Raw genomic sequence first — 17137 nt, forward strand, 5'->3', positions numbered from 1 at the left:
GGAGTGACGTAGTAACCCCGCGCTCCCAACCGTCACACGAACGCATTGTCACGTGTGCGGCCCACGCGCCCACCTCCCCGATTGGGCCGCTAGGGACACGTGTTCCGAGAGCCGCCGACCCTGCGAGAACTGCCGCTACACAGGGGACAGGGAGTTCGTGAGCCCCGCCCACTCCCGGGGTAGGGGACAAGGAGCCACGCCCACTTTCCCTCCCCCATAGGAGACCTAGACCCTTCTCTCACGCCCCGCCCACTGATCCTGTCGAAGATTGAGCCACGCCCACCGCCATTCCCTCTCCCTCCCCGCACCCCCATAGGGTGATTGGGGCTGCAGAAACTGACCCAGTCCCTCTTCCCGTCAGTGGTACAAGGGGTGGGCGGGTTCACCTGCGCTGCCTTTCCCAGTGTAAGAAGGGGGGAGGGGGGCAGGTCTTTGCTTGAGGTGTAATGGGGCCGGGCTGTTCCCCTCTGTATTTTCCAAGTTGCTGGATGTCCCCTCCTAACCTGTTAGTGAATGAGGGGAGTGAGTGGGGTCATCATGGGCCAGTCCAGCCCCACCAGTGCCTGTGGGTCATGCTCCTGTTACACAGGGCCTGTCACTCTGTGTCACCCCCGTGCCCCATGGGGACACTGGCTGCACAGGCAGGTGGGGACGGAAGTGGAGGTTGTGGTAGTGTTGTCACCCTCTGGGCAGGAGAGTCTGAGGGGGCCTGCTCTGCTGCTGCCTCTGTCTCTTGGGAGAGGGGTTTGGCTCCTCAATGGCATTGAGCCAGCTCCTCTCCACAGCTGGAAGTCACCTTCCTCAAACAGGATGCAGGTCATGGTCCCAGCACTGCCCTTGGGGAAAATGCTTCTGTGTGCAGAGAAGGAGCCTTAGGGAAGAGCACTTAGGGAGCCCAAGAGGATCACTTATCACCTTATTTACCTGTGGGAGGATGTTCTGTCCTAAAGTTTTCAGCAGTTTCAGCAACTCAGTTATTCCCTACACAGATCCTTGCCAGGAGAGGTTGGCACTAGGGTAGCTATGAGCTCAATCTACCCTCTTGTGTGTCAGTGTCAGGGCCTCAGAATGGGAAAGGAGGGAAGCCTCTACTTGTCAGTAGGAAGTAACACTGCTGGCTCGCTTTGCCAGGCAGGGTAGCTTTACTACCTGTTTTTCTCTAGCGAAGCGTAGGATGGAGACCTTGGATGAGTTTGACAATGAGTACCCCCTCAGTATGTCATTCTGCAAGCTGATTTCCCTTGAGGACTTCGAAGTACAGTCTTTATCCTACACTGAGCAGTGCCTGCAAGAACTGTATACAAACATGGAGCGGAGCCCAGGGATCTGTGAGAGGGTCATGCGAAAGCGGAAGCAGATGGAGAAAGAGGCAGCTGGCCTAGCATCATTCTTAAAGGTACCTGCAGTGCCTTCCTGGCTAACAGCTCCTCCTCCCCCCAACATATCTGAGATTATTGCGGGGAGATTTTATCAGGAATAACAGCGAGAGAGTGTGTCCCTCAGAGCCAGGAACTCTGACTACTCTAGTAATGAGACAAATCACCATGTAGGTTTGCACCACCACTCCTTTCCCTGTTTCTCCTTAGGCTGCTGGTGTCTGTGCCACAAGAAGAGGAAAAAGTCTGTTTTCCAAATTGTATCTGAGCTTTCCTGAAACCTGCAGCCCTCTCAGGGTTCCCCCCTGCCTCCAGCATGGAAAAGCCTAGCTGTAGCCTCATCACATGACCTGGATCAATCTTTTCTGGCACTGGGGAATTAAGTGCTAGCTTGAGACCACCACTGTAGTCTCCGCCTGTGTGTTGACTCTGATTCTCAGATCGCTATTTGCAGAGCGGCCCAAGTGTTATGGGGAGTAAAATGTTACTGAAATCACAGGTTGTGGTGATATACGTTCAGTCTGCTCAATATGAATCCAGTCATGTGATTGCCACTAGTGGGAAATTATGGGAGCAAATTCCCCTCACCCCCATGGAAAAATTACTCTGTTTTTTAGGATTTTTTTATGTTCGTTTGCTGGGGGAGTGTGCAGGGAATAGAGGCTGGAATTGACAGACGAAGTGATACTGAAGCTATTGTACTTCCTCCTTTTCCCTGTAGTAAGGGCTCCTTAGGTTGACTCGGATACACTCTCCAGCTCTCTATCTGCTCTGTGACATTAACTTTCCCCTGATTCCAACCCACGTGAATCTAATGGAAGGCTGAAGGTACCTGACGATTCTGTATGTCACTGCTCTGGCAGTGTAAAGGGGCCTTAAAGTGAGTGTAAATGTCCCTCTGAGACTGCACCTTGTGCAGGGACCTGCCTGACCAGTGTAAAAGCTCTACCCCAGTCCTTCTCCTAGTCCATAGCATAGGGGTGCGTTGAGGGGATGGCCAGATTGCACAGCACTACAGCTGTTCTCGGCTTAACAGGGTTCACAGGGAGCCAGGGGCGGCTCTAGCCATTTCGCCGCCCCAAGCACGGCGACACGCTGCGGGGGGGGGCTCTGCCGGTCGCCGGTCCCGTGGCTCCAGTGGACCTCCCGCAGACGTGCCTGCAGAGGGTCCGCTGGTCCCACGGCTCCGGTGGACTTCCCACAGGCGTGCCTGCGGATGCTCCACCAAAGCCGCAGGACCAGTGGACCCTCCGCAGGCACGTCTGCGGGAGGTCCACCGGAGCCACCTGCCGTCCTCCCGGCGACCGGCAGAGCGCCCCCCGTGGCGTGCCGCCCCAAGCATGTGCTTGGCGTGCTGGGGCCTGGAGCCGCCCCTGCAGGGAGCGATGGGAAGCAGAAAGTTAGAGCAGCCCAGAGGCTGCTGCAATTTACACTGGGAGCAGGCACAGCCCTACTAACCAACAGAAGAGGGGGGAGTTAAAAAGGTAGCTTAAAGCTACCTTTGTAATTTCAAATCACTAACGCTCCCATTGCACACAGGACCTGGTTTTCAGTTACTCTGTTCCTGTACTTGGGGCAGGGATGGAAGCTGTGGGAGGGACAAACAGAACATCAAAGCCATAACTGCTGGTATGTGCAATACTGGAGAGATGGTGAGTTAAACTTGTGAACCAACAGTCCACTTTGGCTATTAGACAGCAGTACTCACTGCAGAGGCGAATAGCAGTGCCTTACCCTCCCTTTCCCCTTCCCCCCATGTTATTTTTCTAGGCCAAGTTTTTCTGGACCCTTCAGGGAGAGATGAATTACTGTAACTATGTGGGGATTGCGGAGATGCAAGAGAAGGTGGTGCAGCTGAAACGAGACATGCAGAAAGTGAACAACTATGCTCAGGGTAATCCCTGTGCTTCAGTCTCCCTTTAGGCCTGTGGCACAACTCTAGGAAGTTTCCCTTCTTGGCTCTTCCTCTCAGTCTTAGGCTCCCCTCTTTCCATCCTGTGGCTTGTGATGCAGAAGAGAAAATGCAGCAATGTTATAACAGTGCCTTTCCCTATTGGGAAGGGATAACTCAGGGGTCTAAGCACAAGCTCGAAATAGCTAAGCTCCCCGAAACAGTTTCTTTTCGCTAGCAGCTCTCTAGTGATTTTTATCCATAGATCTGAATGCTTTACAAAGGGAGATAAGCAGTATTATCTCTGTTACCTATGAAGAAATAGCCATGGGGAGATGAAGTGACTTTGTGACAGTCACACAGTGAGTTGGTGGCAAGGCTGTGAATTGTTCTGTTTCCAAGTCTAGTGCCTGGACAACACAGCCTCCCCAGTTTGCCTCATTGTCCTGGGCCAAAATTTCCCTTTCATTGTGCACCAGTGGTGTGCCTATTTGCCGCTCTCCCACCCCCGACATGGCTATGTTTTAGTGGTGGTTTATGTATAAAGGTTTGTGAACCACTTTGGGATGTCTGGGATGAAAGATGTTATAGAAATATTAGATGTAATTGTTTGTTAATTAGCTGTTTGGATTCTGATGGCCATTTTCACCCCTGTCTATGATATAGCTCTGATGTATCCTTCTCCCTTCTCGGCTTGCTGGTTATATTAGCAGCTGGTATAGAGAGGGGGGAGTGTGTGTGTATCAACCTACAACACTTCAGCATACCGCACACTTAACTGTGTAGACCCTCCTGATGCACACTAAAAGTTCCCTAGTATGTACTGACATACCACAGTTTGAAACAGAGAGACTGGGGACTGTCCCTTATCATTCTGCTCTAATTGGCGGACAGCAGCTCTGAGGTCTGCCCAGAAGCCTATACAACTGCATAGTTTTGAACTACTTAGAAGAGCCGGGAAAGGACAGCCCTTGACAGGGAAGTGCTCTCTCTGTATCCCCACTCTGGGGTCTAATTCCATGCATTATTAGGTAGTCTGTGGTAGCTGCACGTGCACCTCAGGCCAGGCTGGGGGTTACCATTGTCTGACTAGAGGAGGCTGTAAGCTACACATGTCAACGTGTCCAGATGCTAGAGATGAGTGAAGGATGGAGCTGTGTCTCATGGCCCTGTTCAGCTCTGAGGTGTGTATTTTGGGGCTCATCGGGGAAATCTTAGCTCAACATAAGATCATAAAAACGGCCAGACTGGGTCAGACCAAAGGTCCATCTAGCCCAGTATCCTGTCTTCTGAGAGTGGCCTATGCCAGGTGCATCAGAGGGAATGAACAGAACAGGTAATCGTCAAGTGGTCCATCTCCTGTCATCCATTCCCAGCTTCTGGCAAACAGAGGTTAGGGACACCATCTCTGCCCATCCTGTTTAATAGCCATTGATGGACCTATCCTCCATTAATTTATCTAGGTTTTTTTTTAACCCTGTTATAGTCTTGGCCTTCACAACATCCTCTGGCAAGGATTGATTGTGCGTTGTGTGAAAAAATACTTCCTTTTGTTTGGTTTAAACTTGCTGCCTCTTAATTTCATTTGGTGGCCCCTAGTTCTTGTGTTATGAGAAGGAGTAAATAACACTTCCTTATTTACTTTCTCCACATCAGTCATGATTTTATAGACCTCTATCATACCCCCCCTTAGTCGTCTCTTTTTCAAGCTGAAAAGTCCCAGTCTTATAAATCTCTCTTCTTACAGCAGCCATTCCATACCCCTAATCATTGTTGTTGCCCTTTTCTGAACCTTTTCCAATTCCAATATCTCTTTTTTGAGATGGGGCAACCACATCTGCACACAGTATTCAAGATGTGGGCATACCATGGATTTATATAGAGGCAATGATATTTTCTATTTCATTATCTATCCCTTCCTTAATGATTCCCAACATCCGGTTCACTTTTTTCACTGCTGTTGCACATTGAGTGGATGTTTTCAGAGAACTAGCCACAATGACTCCAAGATCTCTTTCTTGAGTGGTAACAGCTAATTTAGACCCCATCATTTTATATGTATAGTTGGGATTATGTTTTCCAATGTGCATTACTTTGCATTTATCAACATTGAATTTAATCTGCCATTTAATTGCCCAGTCACCCAGTTTTGAGAGATCCTTTTGTAGCTCTTCGCAGTCTGCCTGGGACTTAACTATCTTGAGTTCTTTTGTATCATCTGCAAATTTTGCTGCCTCACTGTTTACCCCCTTTTCCAGATCATTTATGAATATGTTGAATAGGACTGGGCCCAGTACAGACCCCTGGGGGACACCACTATTTACCCCTCTCCATTCTGAAAACTGACCATTTATTCCTACCCTTTGTTTCCTATCTTTTAATCCATCTCTCTATGCACTTTGGAAAGATTATGCCCAGCACAAACATGAGTCCGGCATCTCAGTTGCCCCCTCTGCTTGAGCAGGGTTTTCCTTTTATTGTGCTTCAATGTGAAACTGAACTGCCCTGAGGCTCAGAGGATATTTTCCAGGACCAAGAATTTGTCCAGCATCCTTTCCATCAGGCCTGGCATCCATTCCTTTAGCAGCAGCAGAGGCTTTAGGCTCCAGTAAGGATATATGACCTCTCGATGTCGCAGCACACCAGCCCGCACCACTTCCCGTGCACACTCCTCTTTGGGATTTGCCTGCATGGTGATTTTATCACCAATGATTTTCAAAGCATTGTCTGGGATAAAGAGAACAATTATCACACAGAGGATCTCCTTCCCTCTCTTCTTCCAGATTAAACAGAGTGTATGTGGGTGCATTGGGGAGCATGAACTCTCTGAACTACAGGAGCCAACTCCCAAACCTTTTCTATAGTTCTAAAGATCATCATCATATAATACATCTCCTGACCTCCCCTTATTCCCCTGAGATTGTCTCTCAACATCTGGATGATATTTATCCCCTTCTGCACTATGTGTTGCAGCCTCATGATTGGGTCTGCTCAGTAGAGAGTAGCATTTTTGTTTTACCTGTGTCAATATATCCCAGCACAGCAACTGTGACTGAGAGACTGATCTCCCGAAGGCGCAGCTCCCTGCGTAGCGAGCTGTAGAATCCTTCCAGAGCAAACTTGGCTGCACTGTATGAGAGGGTGAATGGGGCTCCTATCCGACCTGAAGAGAATCAAAGCAACAGGAATAGCTGAGAACTTCCCCCAAGGAAACGATTCGCTGAGGGAAATGGTTTTAGGCAAGTGGAGCTATCACAGGACAAGCTGGAGTCTCTCACATAGATCCAAGTCTAAATTACTGTTCAGATCATTTTTCTGTTGCACAGCTGCCAACTTCAGTAACCAGACATGTCTTCTATTAGATAGGGCAGCCTTACCAGCTCTTGCTGGGATCCCATCAAATCTCACAAGCTAAACAGGGGCAGGGCATGTCAGTACTTGGGAGGAGGCCTCTAGGCAGGGGTGGTTCTAGCTGTTTTGCCACCCCAAGCACGGCAGGCAGGCTGCCTTCGACGGCTTGTCTGCGGGAGGTCCCCAGTCCCGCGGCTTCGGCGTACCCGCTGCTGAATTGCTGCCAAATCCGCGGGACCGGCGAACCTCCCGCAGGCAAGCTGCTGAAGGCTGCCTGACTGCCGCCCTCCCAGGGACCGGCAGGGCGCCCCCCGCAGCTTGCCGCCCCAGGGACGCGCTTGGAGCGCTGGTGCCTGGAGCCGCCGCTGCCTCTAGGGGCACTTGTAATGTTGATGGTTTCGTAGGTGGCCCTCTTTACTCTGCTTTGAGTTACTACTCAGACTAAACCACCAGGGTAGCTGCATTTCAGTGGTGGGTGAGTGATCCCAGTGAGCAGTTTGTACAGAGCGTTTTGAAAGACAGATTCGGAGGAGAGTTGTAATTACTCATTCTCTGCCACCAAAGAGTTAACAGAACTTCTCTGGAACTAAAAGCCTTTGTAACAGGCAAGAAGAGACTGGCTGGGGTTGTAACTAATGGCTTTTCCTGTGAAGGAGGCGAGATGAGACAGTGATTCCACCAGTATTGTTAGTTGTGAGATTGGTTTGACTGAGTAGGGCAGCTTGGATACGTTCACTGGTAACTGAAAGGAGCAGCCTTCCTTACCACTCAGGGATGATACGACAATGATGCCGCCCTGAGACTCCTGCAGCATGGTCATTGCAGAAACTGTCAGCTGGACGTAGCTCAAGAAGTTGACAGTCATGGAGCTAGTCACTGCTGCCATGTCTCCTTGGAATGGGCCAAACCGGCCACTTCCCCCAACGTGGTTCAAAACCAGGTAGTCGAGACCCCCTGAAAGAGAAGGGGAAACACCGATTCAGATGAAGTGTGTGCATCTGTTCTTGGATCAGGATGGATGTGGTACACTATCTGCTCTCCCTGCTCCAAGATAGCAGCCGTTCTGAATCAGAGTCCTACCAGAATCAGGGGATCCGCACTGGGATGCACTCACATTTCATCACAAATATTTCTTAGGTGGAGCTGGACTAGGGTGACCAGATAGCAAGTGTGAAAAATCGGGACAGTGGGTGGGGAGTAATAGGAGCCTATATAAGAAAAACACCCAAAAAATGGGACTGTCCCTATAAAATCAGGATATCTGGTCACCCTAAGTTGGAATAACAGCCACTGAAGTCAATACAGCGCTACCCTGACATAAAGCAGTCGTGGGGAGTCAAAAATCCCTACCGAGTTCTAAGTGAAACGCCATTATATAGGGGAAGCGGTGGCAGGACTGCAGCGGTGATTTAAAGAGCCCGGGGCTCCAGCCGCGGGAGCTCCAGGCCCTTTAAATCGCCAGTGGAGCCCCGCTGCCACAGCCCCGGGGTAGTGGCAGCAGGGATCCAGGGGTGATTTAAAGGGCCTGGGGCTCCCTGCAGCAGCCCTGGGCCCTTTAAATCACCGGCGAGTCCCGCGGCCACAGCCCTGGGGTAGCAGCGGCAGGAGTCTGGCGGTGACTTATAGGGCCCAGGGCTCCAGCCACTGCAGGGAGCCCAGACCCTTTAAAGCGCTGCCCCGCTGCTGGAGCCCCGGGCTAGCAGCGGCAGGGCTTCCTGCAGCAGCCTGATCCCTGGACCCTTTAAAGCGCCGCCGGAGCCCTGCTGCTACCACGCGATATGCGAACCTGTGTTATATCGGGTTGCGTTATAGCGGGGTAGCGGTGTATTTAAACTCCCACAGGTTTAAAAGGGAATAGAACTGGACTCTGATATTGTTGGCCTTGGTCCCAAGCTAATTCCCACTTTCTGTTCCCCAGAGTCAGGATGCAGATCAACTATTCCCATATACCCTCCTGCTGATGCTCTTGATGGCTGATGGCTTTGGAGTCAGGATCCTAGCAGAGAAACCACTCACAACTCCATCCTGCTCATATGCCAGTGGAGCCATCTCAGGCATATACAGTCAGACTCTGCTTTTCCTTCCTCTGTGCAGACTGCTGGAGACCTACCCCACTCCCACTGCAGCCTTCCCGCCTCCCTGACAAATCCGACCCATCACCCGCTGTATGTCTGGCTTGCCTGCAGCTACTCAGTGCACACTCGAGTGCTCCATTGTGAGAGACGGTGTTTATTCCATCTGACACTGAGCACAGGCAGCTTGGGATGAAGCAGCAGCTGTTGATTAAAGCAAGCACCCTTTTCCATGGAGGGCCCCGACATCTGTGATGGAATAACGTTAATGGCTGTTCAACTTCCCGGGGAAGCTGCCCTGCTACCACTGAGGTTTAGTGCAGGGATTTCCCAGCTGGAGCATGGGGAAGTCCCCGTTTGGAAGCCCACCTAAGCCTGTCATTCTGGAATTCTCTGCATGCCTGCTGCCAGTTGAAGTAATTAGTTATTAAAAAGAGAGCACCACTAAGCCTACAGGGAATCAGTGTTTGGGAATCTGTGTGGCTGGGCCAATCCCTGTTAGCAGAAAAATGGAGCATCCTGTTTCTGGGAAAGGCAGCATGGGTGATTGGAGTAGGTGACCCAAGAGAGGTCTGTGTCCTTCCCTGTCCCAGGAGGACAAGGAAAAGGAGGGAAGAGATGCAAGTTTTACCCAGTTTGTTTCTGGCTTCTTCAATGACATTCTGGGCTGAAGTCAAGTTGTTCATGTCGGACACCACGTGCCTGGCAGAACTTGCCCCCAGTTCCAGACACTTCTGTGCCACCTGAAGAGAAAAGAGCAGCTGTCAGCAAAGAACTTGACACTGCAGCAGGCTGTGCAGCCTTCCACATTGCAGCTGTTTCATAGCACAGAGTAGAGCATGCAGCCGTCTGCTTCAGTTCGCCCCAGGTTAATGGATGGGGCAGGAGCTTGGTCTAGCATGAAATAGAAGGGACTGAATGCAGCTGAAGAATCACATTGGGCAGAGGAGCAAAGAAGTGATGATATGCAGCAGCACGCTCAAGGCCACATCCTGGCCTTGGGTGTGAACACAATTTCTGTTGAGAGAAGGGGGTTGTAATGTGGGTGAGTGGCCAATGTGTCCTGGTGTTTGGCCACCCCTGCACCCTGCTGTGTGGGATTGGAGAGTGGGGTATAATAGAAGCCAAAATGTTCCATTTCTCCACCCTCCTTGGGTTGCTTCTTTTGGGGTCTTACCTCCTTCAGCTGCTTCTCCCTCCTGGCAGTGAGGAGCAGGTGCGCTCCCATTCGTGCAAACTCATAGGCTATTTGTTCCCCAATCCCAGTGCTCGAACCAGTGACCAGCACACGCTTCCCTCGCACCATTTCTGGAGGTTTAAAAGGCTGTTAGCAGGAATTTGCCCCACTGCTTCCCTAAGATCCTGGGCATTGGGGAGCCCCAGGACTCCAACATTGATTCTCTCAATCTCAACAATATGTGCCATCGAAGAGGGTCTATCTCTTCATCTGTAAATGGAGATAGTGATACTCCAGGAGTACTGAGAGTATTCGTTTGTAAAGTGCTGAGTACTGGCACTAAATTATACCACTGGGGAGTGATTACAACTTTGATCAGCCTGACCTGTTGGAGCAGAGACCACTTGTGATGTGGGTTTATGTGTAATTAGACAAGTTAGTGAGGGAAAGGACCTATTAGGTCACCCCATCCCTCTCCCTGCCACTACAGGATATGGTACGTCCAGGCTCGCTTTAAATGTCCCAAGCGATGGGACTTACACTATTTCCCTTGGAAGGCTATTCCACAGGGTAATGCATCTCTCAGCAAACGTGGTCTTGCCTGCTATTACAGAAAGCATGTTCCACAAACACATCGCTCCTGTGATAGTTCCCAGTCCCCTGAGGGAGCTCATGGCAAGCACCAGAAAGTTGGTTCTCTCAGTGGCTCCTTTTAAAAAGAGGTATTTTCTCCCTTTCCTGATATTCAGGTTCCGCAGCCTCTGAAACAAGGTTCTCCCAAGTCCTGGTCTTTCCTTGCTACTCAGAACCAGCGTTCCTCCTTTGTCACCACCTGGAGGAAATCTTCTGCTGCAGCCACAAGCTTCCATTGTGATAACACGTCTGTAGTGAAGTATCTGGCTTCTCTTAGGGCATCGTTGGGGCTCATTTCCTGTCACCATTTTGCATTTGCTAAACTCATTGGAGTGGTTCCCCTTACAGTGGAGACTGAGCCACACGCTCCCTGCTTTATTACCCCCTTTTACACTGGCCCTTCTCTTTGTTCACCTCTTGTTTTTCAGCTCCAACTTTTTATATGCCTGTTAAATAGATCATTGTCACAGATCTAGCTTAGTTTTAGAAAGGATTTTTCAATTGCTTTGGATGCTGACAGTAGTCACCAAATGGGGATCATCTTTTCCCTTTGCATTGAGCTGTGAGAGTGCCACAAAAGGGGACTAACCTCGGTCCTGATTTCAGCTCAATCAGTGAAGGATCTGATCTGTAACAGGGCATCAGCCCTAGCCCTCTTTTGTGCCTGGGGTGTGAATTCCCTGGGGGCCCGTCCTGCTTTGCTTACCTGCAGATAGGGTTTCCTGGCTGTAGAAATAATAAGGACATAGGCCAACAAGGAGTGAGAGGAGAAGCCTGATTGCAGCCATTGTATCAGCTCTGTGATAGACACGAGTGAATCATTAAACCCAGCAGGCTCTTTCATGTCCAAGTGCTAAACCAGTGAAGGTCACAGTCTGATTGCAGCCTATGCCACTGTCTGATTTCTCTCACCAGCCTCACACTGGAGCATTGCATCACCTCCCTCCTGCCAGCAGTTTGTACTAGACTAGGTATGTGCTGGGGCAGCGATTTACCGTTTAACCCAGATTCCCTTTTGCACAGTGCACCGCATATGGTGCCATCTCTTCTGAGCTGCATCCAACTGTTCTGGCTTGAACTACACGGAAGATGTTAATTGGCTGCTGTTTAGGGAGACAGTTACTCACCTTTGTTGTGAGAGAGCAGACTCTGGAAGCTGCTGCAGACCATTAGCAGCCATTTGAATGTCCTCTTACTGTCCCTTGTCAATATGAGCATTTTGAGGGATGGTGGGTTAGGGTGAGACCCAAAGAACATTGGAGACAGCTTCTCCATCCTGACTGGCTGGTAGGGAGCATCACTAAACAGTACTATATACGTTCTTGTACCGTGCTCATCAGCATAGTATGAGTGCCCTCCAATAGTGCATTAAGCAACATGATTAACGTCTGCCATATGTTGTTTCGTCTCTCATCCTCTCTCCACAGGGAGAAGTGTATGCATTGGTGTCTTGTTTTAGCCGGGTTTTTTTTAAATAACTATACATGTTGTTATACATTTGTTAGAGAAGGCAGGTGAAAGAAATGCACCTTGCAGTTGGAGTGGAAGGTGGTGTGACTTGTTATGGATCTTAGTTCCTGAGGGAGTTAATTTCATAGTCTTGGACCAGCGCCTGAGAAAGTTCTGTCTCCTGCACAGTTAAGCTTTTACCCTTATGGCAGAGAGATCCATTGAGCCAGAGGAACATGGAGAACATTGTCAGTGGAAAGCCATTGCCTCCCTCAGAGACCAGGGTGGGTCTAAATCTTCCCTCATGTATGGCACTTTGCAGGATTTTTCTCTCACTGGTTCCCCACCATAATGGAGTGATAGAAGGGTCCGGAAATGCTCTCCTGCTTGGCAGTGATGGCTGGCTATAAGAAAGGGAGGCTAGAAAGTTTGGCTCCCAAGTCAGACAGAATTCACTGTGAATGCTAATTATAACAGAGCCTTGATGCTAAAGTGATGAGCACATCAGAACCACCTGGACTGCAGTTGCAGCCTTTCTGTTGCTGGTCTGCTGTAAAGGAGAGATTAAGAAATATGGCAAATGCTGGTCTAGTCCATCCTGAGATGGTTCAGTTGTGTGAGCAAGGAAAGTTGGCTGAGTTGTTTGGATTGCCATGCTTGAGAGATGCAGAGAAGCAAGTCTGAAGCCTGTACACAGCACCCTGTGCTTGCCACTACAGAGGGATGCTCAAGCTTGTGGGACATAAATGCCAGCAGACAAGAATGGACCAATAGCCCATCTAGTCTGGTATCCTGTCTCTAACCATAGGAGGTGTAAAACCCTATTGGCCATAATGTACCTAACATCTGATACTGTATCGTTGCCGGGGAGAATTCAGGTGCTCAGGTAATGCCTTGAAGTGTGACAACTGTTGGCCCTTATAACTATTCCCCTCGCTGGTGCCTCTGCAGATGCCATTCCTACTCATATAAAGTGTGACATTTTAAAATGCAAGTGGGTCTAATTTGCAAAGCTATTAGCAAAAATGCATAGGTAGTTACTGAGGTTTCACTTGCACTTTGGGTATCTGCACATGCCAAGCACTAGCTATGAGTCTTACTAGCTGTCACACGCACAAATAGTAAATATGTATATTTGCCTCCAGCTTTTTGAAAATCATGCTCTCTAGACTATACTAAGCTATAATGATGCACTAATATATTGTGGCTGTGTTTCACTTTTTTATGTGTTGTTGTAGCCATGTTGGTCCCAGGAGAGACAAGGTGTGTGAGGTAATATATTTTATTGGATCAATTTATCTTGGTGAGAGGGAGATGCTTTTGAGTTTACACAGATCTCTTCTTCTAATATCCTTGGACCGACACTGCTACAAAAATGCTTTTTTATACCAGTCATTATTTCCTATATTGAGACAAATTCAAGATACATAGGTTACAGAAAATGTGTGTGTGCACGTGCAGATCTTGGGATTTTTGCCAAAGAAAAAGGACCCAGCCACAGCTGAGCTACAGGCAGGATGGGTGGATGAACAAGATCAATGGGTCCCTTCTGGATTTTAATGACTAAGAGGAATGTCACTGCATTAGGCTGAAACTCAACAAATCAAATCTGTTTTAACTATGGGCGTTCACTGGGCATGTGTCCAGCACACCAAGATTTTGCTCTCTCTCAGAAGGAGAGTGTCTTAAGCAGGGAGCAATCAGGTGCTTTAAGGAAAATGTCCTCTCTGAATTTATTACCGGTGAAAGGTGCTAGATTGACAGGCCTGGAGGGCAAAGTCCTCTGTCCAGACATTCACTGTCCTACCAGAATTTCTCCTCTCTAGCCTGGAAGGACAACTGCCCAGGGTGGGAGAGTTCAGTCTCCATGACCTCTGTGTTGAGATGGCCAACAGGTGGCCAGTTGTGCTGATGTGGACACTCACCCACTAGGAATGTGACTGAGCCCCTCCACATTTATGTCCTGTAGGCCACAAGCAGCCACCAAGGGCTGGTAACTTTGTCACAACTGACTTGAACTGCATTAGGACACCCTGATCTAGGCTCCATTGACTATTACCAAACCCTGAGCCATCCAGTTCCCCTCTGGGCTTGATTTTTAAATAGATGGTATCACAAGAACTGAAGAACTACATTGCACCCTGCCTGCCTCTCGGGGCAGTGAAACACACCCAAAGGCCTTACAGTTGCTGGTTTGAAGTGCTTTGGGGGTGTGCTTTTGTCTTATTTTCTTGTAGCTGCAAAGGCTGTGAAAGTGCGACGTCCAAGGCCAGTGATTGGGAAGAAGCAAGGTCTGGAGGGAGGATTCTGTCCCTCCTGGGCCAGGACTTCTGGCTCCACGGCTCCTCCCAAGTTCACCATGCCCAGGGTCTTCGGACCTTTTCCCGAACTGATGAGCAAACAGGTTTGTACTTGGATCTTCCACTAATATTCCTAGGGACCCCAGTCCTGACATATTGTCAAGCCATGCAAGTCGTCCGGGCTGCCTGGGGTCTCTGTGCTACCCTCACTGCAGTACAGTACACATGGCACCTGTCCCAGGCTGCAGGCCTTTCTAGTGTGGAGTTAACTTTGACTGTGGGCATTCATACAGGAGCAGGAAGCAAGGCTCTCCCAATAGGAGGAAGCCCTCTCTCAGTAGCTACTCCAGCCCCAGGCTCTCCCAGCAGAGATTCTGTAGGAAAGGGGCAGGAGCACTGGCTGTGGGGGAGCTCACAGCTACTCCAAGTCTAGCCTCCTCAGCAGAGGTCCTGTAGAGAGTAGGGTAGGCATGCTCATTGTGTGGAGGCTCCATCCCAGCTTTAGCCTTTCCTAGCAGGAGCACTGATTGGTGGGTTAGCTAACTTGCTTGTCAAGAAACAGTGCTTGTGCCATTGTCTAATGAGAACTTTTATTTCCAATAGATGGACAGAGCAACAGCTTCAAACACTGATCTGAAGCACCACTGGGCTGGGGTGTCGACAATGAACCAAAAGAGGTTTGAGGCATTGGGGAGGGTCAGTATTGGCTAGGAGAGGGTGAGAAAGCACAGAGGAGAGGAAGCACGTCCCCACTGCCTTATAAGTGATGGGGTGAGGGGGAAAGTGAACATGTGATGGAGTTGGAGGGAAGCAGGCACTTGTCGGTTGTGGGCTGAACACACATTTGATGCCCTTAAGCCCCTGTAATGCTGCTCCTCCTGCAGCCTGGTCAGTGTGATGCAGGGATCTCTTCCCTCTTGTCTGTTCCTATAGGACTACTACATCTCCCCCTTCAGGTTCCCCTTGTCTTCAGAGAACCAGGGTGAACAACTGGGTATTGCATAGTTTGGCTGCGGTGAGTGTTAGCTCTTCCTGAATGCCTTGTCTTCCAACAGCATGATTGATCTGCATCCTATAGTGCTGAACCCTGGTGGCTTCCAGGCCTCCCTCCAGGCTGGTAACCACATCAATAAGCTGAGGTACACCAGTCTCTCAAGGTAGGTCTCATTAGTTACCCGCTATCTCAGGGCCGGATTCTGATCTCCTTGGTCTTTCTGAGTAGAGCTGTACTATACAAACAGTCCCAGGGAAGAAATGGCAGAAGGTGCTGCTTCCTGTGAGAAGGGATTAGAATATGGCCCTTGGGGAGGGGCCTTTTGGCTCACTGTGGGATCTCCTTTTTGGGGAAGGAAAGGGGAATTTGATTACACATGAAGGGCTCTGATCCTGTTCTCACTGAAGTCAATGATGGCCAAGCTTCCACTCAGCAGTGCTGGATCAGCTTCAGCAGAAAGGGAATCCCATCATCTCAGCCTTATGCTGGTCAAAAACCTCCATAGGAGAGAAAAGGTTAAAGTCCATTGCACAAGAGTGCTAACAAATGAAGCAATGCAGTTTAGAGGATTGACTGCAATGATCAGATCCTGGATTGGGAGTGGGAGAAGAGGCAGTGAAGTGGTAGTGAAGAGGCTGTAGTGCATTTGTATGCCATAATACTCTATGCAAGTAGGTTCGGACCACTGGGAAATCACTCCATACCCTGCTGTTCCTGGGTATTTATCTGTACTTCATGTAAAGCATTAGAGGAATGTGGCTTAGCCTAATTTATCAGTAATGCCTGAAGGGTGCTGTGACTCCTTTCACCGGTGCTCAGCTGCTTGTACTGAACAAATAGGGATAGGTGAAAGAGGTTAGCTACCCATCACATTACTTCTCCCTGGCGATCCTCACTGGAAATGTTTTCTTGTTCTAGGCCTCCTGGGAACAGTCCCAACCCTTCTCCCCAAAAGGCAGGCCCTTCTGACATGAAATCCACACCTTCTGTTTTTGAAACTCCCATGCTGTCCAGGTTTCAAGGTGGCTCAGAAGATGACATGGATAATGAGAAACCTGGCCCCAGTTCCCCTCCAAAGGGGGCATAATTGTCTCTTCCTGTATGGAAAGTTGCTACATGAATAAAAGTTCCATGCAAGCTCCTTGATTGTGGGTGAGAACTCTGCTGTGTAGGAGCAATGATGATAGTCCAAAGAGAATAGCTGATTGGTTGCTTGGGAAGCTTTGGCAGGTGGGGCAATTCTAACAGGCCAGAGCTGGCATGATACTTGTGAGCATCAGCAAACAGACCTATGATTCACTGCAAAGGTGTCCCCCTTTAGGTAGAACTGGTGGTCTGTGGGCAGGGGGACATTAAGCTACCTCACTTCAGATGGCATGTGTAGCAGGGTCTCCCCTAACTTATTAGTTACGGCTGTCCTGGTCTGGATGTCAACAAGTGCATGAGCAGGGAAAAACACTGTGTCACATAAGCAGCCCTCCTCACTTTGCTACTTGAAGGGGCAGTGTCCTTTCAGCAAGTGACCATAGCAATCCTGGCCCTGTGCAATTATTATTATTCTCTTTGGAAGGTTACTGTAGGAAACTGCACTTGAAGATGGCACTGCAACATTTTAATCTGCATCCTAAATGGAATCTTAAGGACTCACCACAACACTGAAACCCACTCATAGCGAGCAGGTCAGCTCAAAGACCCAATGTTCGCCCAGCGCACACTTCTGCCTCTCAATCTGTATACAGCGAATATGTCTTAAGGGACCAACAGAAATTGGGAGCTTAACAGAGGTGGATCTTCTCTTAGTGGTGGGGCAAAATGAGGGATGGGGATATTTTGGGGTGGTCTCTTTAGACACACAGTTCCCTAATCAGGGTGGTCTCTTGTGCAGGTGTCGTAT

At 49.5% G+C, this 17137-nt stretch overlaps 2 protein-coding genes across 2 annotated transcripts; one reads left to right on the top strand and one right to left on the bottom strand.

Moving 5' to 3' along the window:
• Nucleotides 1–16: 16 nt before the first annotated feature.
• On the top strand, nt 17–16388 carry LOC123350852. Its single transcript, XM_044989647.1, has 7 exons — nt 17–179; nt 1164–1396; nt 3147–3270; nt 14187–14353; nt 14853–14926; nt 15305–15406; nt 16162–16388. The coding sequence occupies exons 2-7, from the start codon at nt 1175–1177 to the stop codon at nt 16328–16330; spliced, it is 858 nt and encodes a 285-aa protein (XP_044845582.1). The 5' UTR covers nt 17–179; nt 1164–1174; the 3' UTR covers nt 16331–16388.
• On the bottom strand, nt 5707–11336 carry LOC123350848 (hydroxysteroid 11-beta-dehydrogenase 1-like protein B). Its single transcript, XM_044989644.1, has 6 exons — nt 11207–11336; nt 9868–9998; nt 9322–9433; nt 7384–7572; nt 6287–6430; nt 5707–5994 (listed from the first exon to the last, which is right to left on the bottom strand). Exons 1-6 carry the CDS (start codon nt 11286–11288, stop codon nt 5780–5782), a joined length of 873 nt encoding a protein of 290 aa, XP_044845579.1. The 5' UTR covers nt 11289–11336; the 3' UTR covers nt 5707–5779.
• Nucleotides 16389–17137: the final 749 nt, after the last annotated feature.

Source organism: Mauremys mutica, chromosome 16, assembly GCF_020497125.1.
Source record: "Mauremys mutica isolate MM-2020 ecotype Southern chromosome 16, ASM2049712v1, whole genome shotgun sequence".
In the NCBI taxonomy this organism is placed as follows: domain Eukaryota; kingdom Metazoa; phylum Chordata; order Testudines; family Geoemydidae; genus Mauremys; species Mauremys mutica.